This window comes from Toxotes jaculatrix, chromosome 18 (genome assembly GCF_017976425.1).
Source record: "Toxotes jaculatrix isolate fToxJac2 chromosome 18, fToxJac2.pri, whole genome shotgun sequence".
Taxonomy (NCBI): domain Eukaryota; kingdom Metazoa; phylum Chordata; class Actinopteri; family Toxotidae; genus Toxotes; species Toxotes jaculatrix.
In genome coordinates, this window is record NC_054411.1 from 13,333,115 (window position 1) to 13,346,467 (window position 13,353).

The 13,353-nt window shown below is 39.8% G+C and overlaps 1 protein-coding gene across 1 annotated transcript; it reads left to right on the plus strand.

The window, feature by feature from the left end:
* Positions 1–1,904: 1,904 nt before the first annotated feature.
* On the plus strand, positions 1,905–13,294 carry slc6a16a (solute carrier family 6 member 16a). Its single transcript, XM_041063415.1, has 12 exons — positions 1,905–2,128; positions 6,885–7,104; positions 7,410–7,567; positions 8,449–8,575; positions 8,662–8,837; positions 9,069–9,179; positions 9,348–9,589; positions 10,002–10,182; positions 10,806–11,007; positions 11,326–11,485; positions 11,606–11,768; positions 12,032–13,294. The coding sequence occupies exons 1-12, from the start codon at positions 2,126–2,128 to the stop codon at positions 12,374–12,376; spliced, it is 2,088 nt and encodes a 695-aa protein (XP_040919349.1). The 5' UTR covers positions 1,905–2,125; the 3' UTR covers positions 12,377–13,294.
* Positions 13,295–13,353: the final 59 nt, after the last annotated feature.

The following is a 13,353-nucleotide window of genomic DNA, read 5'->3' on the forward strand; positions in this document are numbered from 1 at the left end:
ACTGTGACAGAAACGTTTGTCTGCAGTTGCATGTATCTGGCTTGAATTAAAGCCTGATCATGCAAGTTCAAAAATCAAATTTTTCCACATTTAATCTGAATCTATTTATTTTGCATTTAATAGTTGATATGAAACACATGACACTGAGCTCCAACAGGTATCATTTCAGCCTAAGAGCTTGTCCGTTGATCTCCACAATTAGTTTAGGATTTACTGCCCTGCTCTCTGCAGTGTGTTAATTCCTGTCTTTGATTTGGAGAAGGACACTTATGATCTACATCCCGATAGCAGGGGTGAAGACTGTTCCAGTGACGTACACAGAAGGGAAAAAAGGGGGGCACCCCCAACCCTGCCTTTTTTTTTTATCCTTTTGTGGAAATGGCAGCTAAAACATTTTATTGATCAAAAGTTTCATATATGACCTGGCTGTTTCTCCAAGCATCCAAAGTGTTGTATGGATTTCTGAATATGATCAGTGTTAAATGCTCTTGACAAGTGACTGTGAAAAAGCTTTAAGAAATCCAATTTGTGGCTTCCTGAATGCACCACATTTGTGTGAAGAGGAGTAAATATTTGGAGTGGGCCGTTTTTGACGCATTTTTTCCACTAGAGGGAGTGGGGATTTTCCTCATTTTCAGCCAACAGGTGGTTGAGACAGTCAATTTACTACTAACTGGTATTGCTCAGCTGTGTGCCCACAGCTTGCTTTTTTGTGCCAGAATCTTGAAACATTTATTCAACTCCAGGATTCTCCAGAGGAAAAAAATGCCACTGTAGCAACAAGTGAAATATTAAGTTCTCTCTCTCTCTCTCTCTCTCTCTCTCTCTCTCTCTCTCTCTCTCTCTCTCTCTCTCTCTCTCTCTTGCTGATATGTTGGCGTCGTACCCTTGTATAGAGCTACGGTACATAGTCCCTCTGATGATGTGCTGTCTACACACAGACACAAATGGACATGTGCCAGTTTTGGCTTTTATAATTTTCTTGTCAAAGATTCTCGCGATAGTTTGTTGACACTTTGCAATACTGACACGTAGAAGTTTTAATGTCCTATGTTGTGCTGTGTAGTTATGATGTTCACGTTCATCATGGACACAGAGACGCTGATCTGTCTCTCAGGCAGAGTCAGGATCTGTTATTGATATGAATGACTGTCCAGTGAGAAATATATGGTGGTGATGACTTCACACACATATGACAGCTGCCCTGCAGGTCACATTATTTCACATACATACTATATAATTAGGCCATAAAATATAATAAGACAGCTGCAACATTAAACTGCTTAAAGGGACCAATTATCTGATGCGCAACTTGCGCGTAACTTGATGCGTAACTTGCGCTTTTGCACTTTTAAAATCCAGCATCACAGCCTATATGAACGAGCTGCAATCGGGATTTTTCTGCATTAACTTCAACATTTTCTCACTTTTCTCTTGCAGAATATAACGATCAGTCCAGTCAAATCAGTGCTCATTGCCTGAGCTGCCGAGTAAACGTTAATTAAGCGCAGACATTTTTTTTTAATTTTGCAGAACCTTAAATTCATCTATACCTAAGCTGCACTCAGTGCCCGTACCTTAAATATACGAATAGACGCGCAATAAGGCTGTGGTCGGCGACTGGCTTTTAATTATTATGCAGAGGAGGTCGATAGGAGGTCGATTTAAAAGCAGAAAGCAGCAGTTACAGTAAGTATAGTAACAGTCTGAGCATAAGATATCTTCTTTGGAGGTTTCCCAAAGCCTGTAGGGGACACACGTGGTAACTTCCAGCAGAGTGTGTGTGTGTGTGTGTTGTCCAGCCCCACACACCGTTTTGGGGAAGGGCCGTTCAGCCCCTTCGGTTTTCCCATTGGCTCCAGCTGCAGAAACTTCTCCTTCATTTCTTCTTGGGTTGGCGACGACAGAGTTTGTTCCAACGCAAGAAACGTGGTCGCAAAGTTGTCAAAACTGCCTCTGTCGAGACTTTTCCCTCCCTCAGCAAAAGTATTTGTTAGCCCGACCATTATCAAAGCCAAAAAAGGAAGAGTTTAAAAGTAGCCTTGTCAGAAAGGCTACCAACACCAAAGAAACCAACACCAGGGCTACTGGAAACTCTACTCCTCTCTTGGACCGTGCTGTCAGCATGGTATGTCCACAACACACCGTTGTTCTTCTGCTTGTACGCTTTATTAACACAACTTTATGAGCCTTAAATTCCATCTGAGCTTATTGTTCACTCCCTGCTTTTTTATTCTTTCCTTTTTTCTTTCTTTCTTTCTTTCTTTCTTTCTTTCTTTCTTTGTATATTCATTTTCGTGGGAAGTTTTGGACTTATTGGTTGTATAATTCACCGTTAACAACTAGACTCCTTTTTCAGATACTTAACCAGTCATGAATAGGCTTTAAGGGTTGTGGTCTGTCTGACTTTGGATTATCTCCCCTATACAGCTGATTTTCTGCGCATGTTTCTTTTTTCCACGGGTGTTTACATTCTGCTCAGTATGTGATAAACCCACTACAACCGTCAGTGTATCTATACACTGTACTTTAAAGCTGCTGTAATGTTCATTTGAAATGTATGTATACTCTACAGTACAGCAACATAAACGAGACTATATATATATATATATATACACACACACACACATATATATATATACATACATACATACATATACATATACATATGTATATGTATGTCTGTGTTCAATTAATGCTGAAGCCCAACAATTTAACCTCATAATTATTGTTTTATTTCAGTCAAATATGACAGAGCCAGCACAACAGTAATGTCCAGCTAGACACAGACCTGCAGGCTGCTCTGTTTTCCATGATATATTTTAATGATTCATATACATAAACATTTTTTTTTATTGTATTGTAGAACACACTGTATGTGGAGGTAATTTTGTCCTACAGGCAATACACACTGAAGGGGGCAAAGTTAGTTTGACTGACAGCTACTCAGGTTATGTAATACTAACACTGGGTTGTGTGTGTGCTGGGGTAACAGTGTTGAATGTGTATTTGCTAGTATATACCTGCACAGGGTGTTTTCCCTTTTCCTTTCATTAAATGCATGCTTGGATAAATTGATGGACGCCTCAGTTCCAGTGGATTCTAGCTGATGGTAGACTATAGCTCCCAGTCTGCAGCGTCTTGGTGCACTTTTGCAGCTGTGTTTCATTTCACAATAGTATACCTTGTTAGTCTTTAGTTTCTCTATGTTCTTTGAATCCATCATATTATTTTCCTGTATTTTGTGGTCAGACGTGTTCATGCACAAGTCATTTGTGTGATGTTTTACACTGCTGCAGATGTTGTGAGCTGCTCATTTTAAGTTCTGATGCAGCGTTATAAAGGTTGACGAGACTCTACAGGTAGGTTTTGGCTTATTTAAGTCCTGTTTCACTCACCACTTTGTTGCTATCTGATCTTTGTATTGTAGCAGCTGCCTCGAAAAAAGCCAGTTAGTTAATGGTCTGATGACTGTGATTGTTTAATTTACTCTTGAGCCAAGAGGGGAGTGACATGTTACCAGGTCCTGAGTTGGCAGATTTCCAAAGAGACATTTACAAAAAGAAATGACTCTGGCTCCTTTTCAAACATGATGTCGACATGTTAATTACATGCAAGAAGGGGGCTTTATTCTGGCTGTTTGAGGAAGGTTGAGGTGTCTATAAATTAGCACAATATATGCATGCTGTTTAAGACATTAATCCACATATTATATGGCCATATAAAATAAAGTGTTCTGAATACTGAATATGGTTGGCAATAATGTATTCCCACTTTATGATTTAAGTTGAAGTATCTCCCTCTGTTTCACATCTGTTCAATGCTTAATGGATACTTTAAGATTAATTGTATGCATTTTGGGAAAATATTTTTTAATTGAGATGCAATGTTGTCACATATGCCTACAGAATGACACACAAAATGGCCCATCAGGTCCACAGTTAAACTTATGTATGTGTATGTGTATGTGTATGTGTATGTGTATGTTTAACTCTTAATACATAAGTTAGGTTAACAGTAACTGTCCACCTAAATAAAGGATGATCAAGGTCTTTTTTAGTTTTGGTATTGGCTGGACAGAGAATGAGGAATTAGGGATGAGCAACCTGTGTTTATGGGTCTATAGTATCTTGAGTCTTTGCACAGATACATTTGTTGAGAGACTACACTGAGGTAAATGAAAAATAGAAATCAGTGTATGTTGTAATGTAATCCAATACAACAGCAAACACACACTGTTCTTGTTGCGAGCCAGACTACCTATATTTGCACAGTGTTTTTAAAAAAATAATCCCAGCCTATAAAAAAAAGTTTCAGTTTAATATAAATTAAAAACAAGAAAGGGTATTTTTAGAGATTATTAGGTAGGTTTGACCATTGCTACATGCTTTTGTGCATAATAGCTGTTCACTGAAAAAGTGTGGTTGCCTGTTTTCCAACAGTACCCAGAGATAGACTGTGACTGACCAACAACAAAAATTTACAACCACTCTGTGTGTGCGTGTGTGTGTGCGTGCTGGGGGAAAGGGGCAGTTGGGCAAGAAGATAATTTAAGGTTCTCCAAGTATAGAAAAAGCAAAGGAAAGAGAAAAAAACACAGTAGCTCTCTTGAAAAAGACTGTAGCAAGGCTCAGAACTGAAGAATAAGCATGGGGGATTTTTCCACTTCTTTTTAAGATGAACTGTACCTGCATTTATGTACAGGCCTGTTTCAGTGACAAAAATTACATTCAATAATTACATTGGTTCTCTGCAAGTCATTTTGAAAGAACAGCAATACACCTCCAAGGCTACTCACATATCAGATAGCCAGACTTTATCAGTTAGTAATATTGAATTAAGTTGAGGTAACCTTGGTGAATCACAAGGTTACTTCAAGAATCTGGAGGTAAGAAGGACTGCAACCATTATTATTAATTATTAAGCAGTGAATTTATGGTTTATTTTCTTGGTAAATTGTATGATGAACTCAATATATCTAATGTGTTTACTATTAATATGTGAATCAGACTGGAGGCACTCAGGACCACTGGATTTTTTTAATATGGTCTATGTAACTGGAATATATAAAGTCTGTAAATCAAACATTTTAATGAAGCTGCTGTCTCTCCAGCTGTTTCTCTTCACTGTACAGTCGTCAGTCAGGATGTTGATATAAGTCCTAATAGCCTCCCTCCTCCCTTGTTGCCAATTATTTCCGCTACACGGTCTACCCATACACCTCAGCACCACCCACAGTATGAACCAATGCAATCCTAACACCTCCCAGTTGATGCTCCCCTCTCACTCCCACCCACACGTCACTGAAGACCCTCACCCTCAAAGCTGACCAGTGGCTGCTGCTGCTGCTCTTCCCACTTCCCCTCCTCTCTATTTGTGTACGCATGCATATTTTTGTCACTGTCTCACACTTGTGTGTGTGTGTGTGTGTGTGTGTGTGTGTGTGTGTGTGTGTGTGTGTGTGTGTGTGTACACGTGCATATATATTTCTGAAATCACCTGCCCTATCTGGCCATGCGTGTCTTGACCAGCCACCTACTTTTCTGGGTCATACACTGCTTGTAATTTTCCATTCTCACCAGCTGATACCAGCAGGGGCACATAGAAATAATCCAGCTGGATCGTGTCCTGAAGCCAGTTTTACTCATGCTAAGCCAATTTGGATCTGTCCCACTCTTCTTAGCTAAGTTGGGTAGCAAGAGTATGTATGTCAGATGATCGAATCAATTTCTTTCATTTGGATAATTTTCCTTGGAAATGCTGGCTGATGATGCACTCCTTGACAGTGTAAGCTTACAATAGTTCTACAAATTAAATTGCCGTTAAAACTGCTTTAAGATTTCAGCACTAGTTGATTTGGCAAAGCCCATGGTTACTGTTCACAACACCAACCTCAGCAACAGATACACCAAGTGAATGATTTTAATATGAAGCAGCAGCAGTAGGAAATACTGGGTTTGTATATTCAGGAACTTAACACAGCTCTGATACAACTGTGGGAGAGTGAACAGTAAACAGCAGGGATGAGGATAAAATTAAATACAGTAACATTGGATTTCATACACACATTGTTTTCCTGTGAATCCATCATGCATGTGAAAGCAAATTGTACAGGAATGGCAAACTCCAAAAAATGGCAGTGTACTTACAGATTTTAGAACCAATGAACAGCTATGACTGAAAAAATGCCATCCATAAATATCAGAAATGGGCTTTGATTTCTTGAAAATCTGAAGGATTTTAACTTTAAAATATTTGAGTCTTGTTCAGACACTGTGGAGGGTACAGACAGGATCTCAGAGTTTCATTTTTTTTCTCACATGGAGCATATTCCTCTTGTTTATTTATGAAACTGCAGTGCAGCAGCACATATGTCTCCCAGATTTATGTTTTCACATGACAGGTGAGGGGTGGAGGCCTGAGTTTAGCACACACATGATACTATAGCAACAAAACACAAGAGTGTCCCCCCTCTTGTTCCCCCCTCTAAGTGGTCTTAGAGGGGGTCTTTAGTCAGTACCCTCAGACACCATCCACCTTGGACATTGTTATAGACAGTCCATGATAAATGATGAGTTGGATGTGGTGGGTATCTGCTGGATAAAACCGATAAATTGGAGACACTAAAACTCATTCAGTGTTTACCATGTGGTGAAGAAAACCTATAATTAGATTCTTGCCTTAAACTCATTTGTTTTGTTTTTTTTTTTTGCAGGTGTGTGTGTCAAATATTTTACGCAAATCTTTTTTCCATTTGCAAAAAAAAAAATCTTGGCTTAACATATATTTCATTTTATCCAGACTATCTGATTCAATAAGGAACCTAATATAAACTGATTTCCATCTTCTTCTTCTTCTTCTTCTGCTGTTGTGTTTATGACAAGACTGAAAAGCCTTCGCTTGACAGCAGCGAGGACAGAGCCTGGCTGGGTGAGGGTCAGTCTGAAACTCAGCTTACAGCTGGTCCAGATGGAGCTGAGACAAATGATGGAGACCGACCAGCATGGGACTCTAAGATCCAGTATGTGTTGGCCCAGGTGGGGTTTAGTGTGGGCCTAGGGAATGTATGGAGGTTCCCGTACCTCTGCCACCAAAATGGAGGAGGTGAGTCTCTTTAAAGAAAGAACTGTGATTTTACAACTCAGTCTTTTAGACTGTCTTGGCGCCAGTAGTAGCTTTGTACCTTTTTAGGGGCATTTTAAAACAGAGGCAATTATGAGGCAGCACAACATATAATAAATAAATGCTTAAAAGAAAACTGAATAAAACGAGACAAGCTGCAGAACAAATACACAAACGCTGAAAAGAAACCGACTGAATGCACACAGTAAGTTATGTAACTTTTGTTATTTATATATATATAAAAAAAATATTTTTTTTTTTCATCTGTCTTCTTCCCCTCCTTCCAGGGGCCTTCATGCTGCTGTATGTTTTTCTTCTACTGATTGTGGGAGTTCCACTGTTTTTTATGGAGCTGGCAGCTGGCCAGAGCATTCGACAGGGCAGCATCGGTGTATGGAAGCACATCTCCCCAAAACTGGCAGGGATTGGCTACTCCAGCTGCATGGTGAGGATTTTTATTTTTATGTATTAATTTTCTATTTTGTATTGTTTTGGGGTTATTTTCCCTGAGTTTGAAATCAACCCGTTCATGTATGTGTCAAGCTCCATCCTGTTTTCTACAGGACACCTGACCTATGAAAAGTGTTTACACATCAATAAAATTACATTCATAGCTCATAGTATCTTTGACAGGCTGCTGTGGTTTGGTAGTTTGCTGGCTTTTTCATGTGTGGGTTTCACAGGTGCAGCCATCTATGGCTTTTTAAATGTCTCAGTAAAAAGCCACAGTCTTTTTATCACCTTTCTGCCAACAACTTTTTCTTGAACTTTTTACTACCAGCTACGCTGTGTGTATACTTAAGGATGATGATGAAATCTTGCCATGCTGTAATGTGAGAGAGGCAGTGCACTGTGGTGCTTGCACTGTGTTACATAACAGTTTTCTATACAGGCGAGACAAGGCAAACTCTGAGTAGACAAGAATGTTCTGTGCACATGCAGCACACAGATGTATACTTGTACGCCTTAGACAGCCATATATATACATATATGTATATACAAACACACACACACACATATGTTTTTTTTTACTTGTTCACTATTCAAAAAGTCTCATTACTCTATTTGTCCCAGATTCAACAATAATAAGTTCATAATTTGTAGGACCCACATGCATGAAAACACAACATTGCATTTAAGCCAGATCCTGTCTTAGTCATTTGAGGTTTGCTGTTCTCCACTTGCAAAACGTTTTTGACCTTTTCACAGACTGTACAATACAAAAGTCAGCACATACTGCATCCTGCTCTAAATCTCAAGGACTTGCTATGTAAATGTTGATAAGTCATTAAGTAAATGATTCATAAACCCTTTCTTCTCCTCCAGGTATGTTTTTATGTGGCTCTTTACTACAATGTCATCATTGCATGGAGCCTGTTCTACATGGGTAATTCTTTTCAGTATCCTCTGCCGTGGGAGCAGTGTCCAATTGATATAACCACTAATGACACAGGTACTCGCACAACTCAGAAGTTAAACAAAATGGGATGCCATGTAGATGCCAGTCAGAACTCTGCAATGTCTTTTCTCCATCAACAGTGAAAGAATGTGCAAGTAGCTCCCCGACATCATATTTCTGGTTTCGGAAAGCCCTCAACATCACAAATTCTATCCAGGAATCCGGAGAGTTTAACCCCATCATGACAGGCTGCTTATTGGCTGCTTGGACAATTGTCTCCTTGGCTATGATCAAGGGCATCAAGTCTTCTGCAAAGGTACCTTAACATCGGCTCTAGTTATAGAATATGTACTTATGTACTCACATTTGTATTACTGTTAAAATAATAAGATGACAGTACAACAGTTTGCTGTCAGATGAGACAGATGAGTCATGAGACATGAGACGGTCGTATCAAATAAACATATTTACCCAAATGATAAACTATTCCTTTCAAATGCTCTGGCACAGAAATCACCCTACACTTCTTTTTTTCCCCAAATCTTAGGTGATGTACTTTTCCTCAGTCTTTCCCTATGTGGTGCTCTTCATTTTCCTCATTAGGGGGTTGATGTTGGACGGAGCGATAGAAGGAATCACCTACATGTTTTATCCTAAGGTAAGCACAGGTTTCATCATGTGTTCCATCATATTCATGTTGCCCCCTTTATCTTTTTTCAAGATGTTGTTTCAAGATTTTCAACTTTCAGTGTTTAGAGAGCATTAAAAACGCAAGAGGAAGTTTTCCAAGTTTTGCAACTATAGACTTCTCTCTGGTGTTTTTCAGCTTGAAATCTGGGGGAATGTGCAGGTGTGGCGACAGGCTGCCACACAAGTCTTTTTTGCCCTCGGTCTGGGCTATGGCTCCGTTATTGCATATTCCTCCTACAATCCAGTCCACAACAACTGCCACAGGGACGCCCTGATGGTCTCTTGCATCAACTTCATGACGTCTGTGCTGGCCTCGCTGGTGGTTTTTGTTGTACTGGGTTTCCGTGCCAAGAATATTGCACTACGCTGCGTGGCTGAGTATGGATATGTGTGTATGTGTGTATGTGTGTATGTGTGTATGTGTGTATGTGTGTGTGTGTGTATGTGTGTGTGTGTGTGTGTGTGTGTGTGTGTGTGTGTGTGTGTGTGTGTGTGTGTGTGTGTGTGTGTGTATATGTGTATGTGTATGTGTATGTGTATGAATGTTAACTTCCCTTGAGTCATTATTAGCAAACACATTTTGTAAAGCTACGTTTATATAAGCCCGTCTATTTGGTCTGTGTAAATCATGGTGTAAATGCAACATAGTACAAACTTATTTATTTTTTGTTTTACATAGCTGTAAAATTGGCAGGGGATTGTTGAAAGTAAATTGAAACACATGCTCAACACTGATTTTGGCGAATATTACCTTTCTCATATTGTATTTTCTAATTTTAACCTCTTCCAGAAATCTTGGTCTACTGAGCTCCATGACATCCCATGGGTCTAACCAGCACTGGTGGCCTTGGTTCAACATGACGGATCCAAGCTCTGTGTCTATAGCTGAATACAGAGAGTGGTACAGTCACTACAGCTCCATGGCGGGTTCTAACATCACTGACTGCAGCCTGGAGGAGGAGATGAATAAGGTGAGGGACATTTAATAGAACCGAGACTCCACATGAGTAAATGTGGAGACACAGACGCTGATCAAATCCATTATATATGTCCTGTATTAATCTATGTTATAGGAAGAGAGACATTTAAGATTTTATCAATGATTTGCTGGTGCAGACTTGCTTAAAGAAACAGGGACTCATAACCAGAGTTGAAGATTTCAATAGCATAGTATGTAGGTGCTGAGTTTCCCAGGATCTGTTAAGAATCTAGGAGGTGCTGTAAAATATCCAGGCCAAAAAAAAAAAGAAAGAAAACATATGGGACATTGTATCTAGTAAGTCCCCAGGAAAGATGGAAGCAAGCTGTGATAGAGTAGTGAAAGGAGAAACTAAAGAAACAGAGGAAGAGGTACTAAAAGCCATGTTATCTCACAGTGTTTATTTTATCACGAAATTCCATATTCTCAAAAATAGAGGCATAGGTTTTTTTTTTTTACTGACAAGGCTAGAAATACCAGTCCCAAGTCACAAACTTCTGTTGTCTGTTTTGCATGGAGCCACTAACTTTTTTGCAATCATCAGTCAATGTTTATATGATCTGACTTTTAGACCTATAGTCACATATTTTTCTGTCTTTTGTTGGGTGAATGTAGGGTGTTGAAGGTACGGGTCTGGCATTCATAGCATTCACTGAGGTGATGGCCCTCTTCCCAGCCAGCCCCTTCTGGTCCACACTGTTTTTCCTAATGCTGCTCAACCTGGGCCTCAGCACCATGTTTGGGACGATGCAGGGAATCCTCACACCTCTTATGGACAATTTTAGCCTCTTGGGGCGTCACAGGACCATACTCACCGGTATTACTGTACAAACAAGTTAACACATGGTGTTCAAACATTACTCTGTATTACAGGCATTTAAAGTTTTTGATGAAAAAAAAAACTCCTCTGCAAGAGTCGAGGATTACATGAACTTGAGTTGCTTGTTTTTTTATTACTTTTTTTTTTTACTGTCGGTTCAGTTAAAAAGTTATTAAAACCTTGAAAATACAGCTCTATCTGTTTCCTGACAAACTTCTGATAGAGTAGAATAATATATCAGATAAATGTAATATGCTGTTTGTTCAGTACCTCTACTATTTTCTAACACTGTCTATGCTCTTGTTTGTTTTTCAGTGTCCAGCTGTGCTTTAGGGTTCTTGATAGGACTGTTGTTTACCCAGCGCTCAGGCAACTATTTTGTGACTATGTTCGATGACTACTCAGCAACCCTGCCATTGATCATCGTGGTCATTTTTGAAACCATCAGTGTGGCGTGGGTTTATGGAACTGATCGGTAAGAAACAATATTTCTGACAGAGATCACTATTAAATTATTTTCGTCTGTCCTGTTCCATTGTCTCTGTTTCTTATTTTGAAAAGAAGCTATTAATATTGATATTTTCCACCACTGCAGCTTCCTGGATGATATTGAAGTGATGCTCAACTGGCGCCCTCCAGTGGTTTACAAATATCTTTGGAAATACGTTTGTTTATTTGCTATGGTTGGTCTTTTGGCTGCCAGTTTGTTGCGCATGGTCTTCAAGAGGCCCACATACACCGCTTGGAATCAAAGCACAGTAAGAAATTTGTCCTACACAGAAGGAGTCAAAGTGAAAATAGCATGTTGTAGTTTACTATATATGTGAAAGTTTTACCATGACACCTCATTTTAACAGTAATGTAAACAGCTACACCACTGTTCATTTGTTTCAGTCTGTAAATCTGTTCTGGTGTGTGTTGTAGTATCATCTGCTCTTAGTAGTGTGTAGATGTACATTGAGCGTATGCAGTTATTTTGTCCATCTGTTGTCTTTCTCTCTGATATGTTCTGTGTCTTCAGGCTTCTGAGATGACTCTTGAGTACCCGGGCTGGGCCCTGGCTATGATCGTCATGCTCATCGTTTTTGCTAGCTTGCCTGTGCCTATAGTCTACATCCATTCCACACTGAAATACCGCAGGGTCCTCAGCACTCGCTCTGAAGAGGGAGGCAACCAGGAGATGCACCGCGAGTTGTACACCAAGTGCAGCTCCACCGAGCAGCTGGATTCCAACTCCCACCACCGAGTCCCCTGCGAAGAAGACGAGGCTCGTCCCAGGACTACTTTCCTGCCAATAGGGAACGAGCACTACCGGCTCCTGCCTCAGCGGGAGGAGGAAGATGAGGAGCAAGATACAGGAGTGTGAGCGTAGCTGTAGGAGGGTAGTTGTTTGTGAAAAGACAAAATGTTGAACTTCTGAGCGTGTACAAGCAAGACCCTGCAAGAGAGAAATGAGAAATTGCAGCGAGGACAGTCATAGACAGAATAACACTTTATCAGAGGAAGAGTCTTTGGGTTATACCCCATCATCATATTCAAGCAAGCTCTACATTGCTGGCAAGCCAAAGTTATTTTAACTATTTATACTAGAAGGTACATTACCAGTCAAATCAAAAGGCTTTTTAGATTCTGTAGTTATGAAACTACGACCTCAGCTGCTCTCTGTACATCCATCCTTTCATTTTCTGAACCATTCATGTTGTTCAGAAAATAAGAACACTTGCAAGTACATGAAAGAGGAAACAAGCTGCTATATTTAGTGAAACAGAGAATTTATTGGAGGTTTTAGATTAGGAAATTGACCAGTCACCAGTATGTCAGATTAGGTGTGCCTATTGTTTATGCCAGTGTTCATGTGGGGTTAAAGCTGAGTGGGGTGGTAACGTGTCTGGTGAATTTGAAGAATGCCGTAACTGACAGAAGTATGTTTTAGGATGAATATTTTTAACTAAATGACAAGTATGGGTTTGCATGAAAACATTCTACCTTGAGAAACTGTGATGTGTGTGTGTGTGTGTGTGTGTGTGTGTGTGTGTGTGTGTGTGTGTGTGTGTGTGTGTGTGTGTGTGTGTGTGTGTGTGTGTGAGAGAGAGAGAGCATTTCTGTTGTGAATCGGTTTGCATGAGAAATGAGAGATGTTAATATGTCAGTTACTTAAGGTTATTTTGCATTATATTTGTATTTGACCTCATAAGACCACAGCAATGTTTTACATGTGTTCACACAGTGTATATTGTGTAGCAGTGTTGTATTATACTAGATAAGGACTTTAATAAACCTCTAGATGGCAGCAACCTGACTGTGTGCCTCTGAGATTCACACAGCTTCACTCAAATCTGAGGC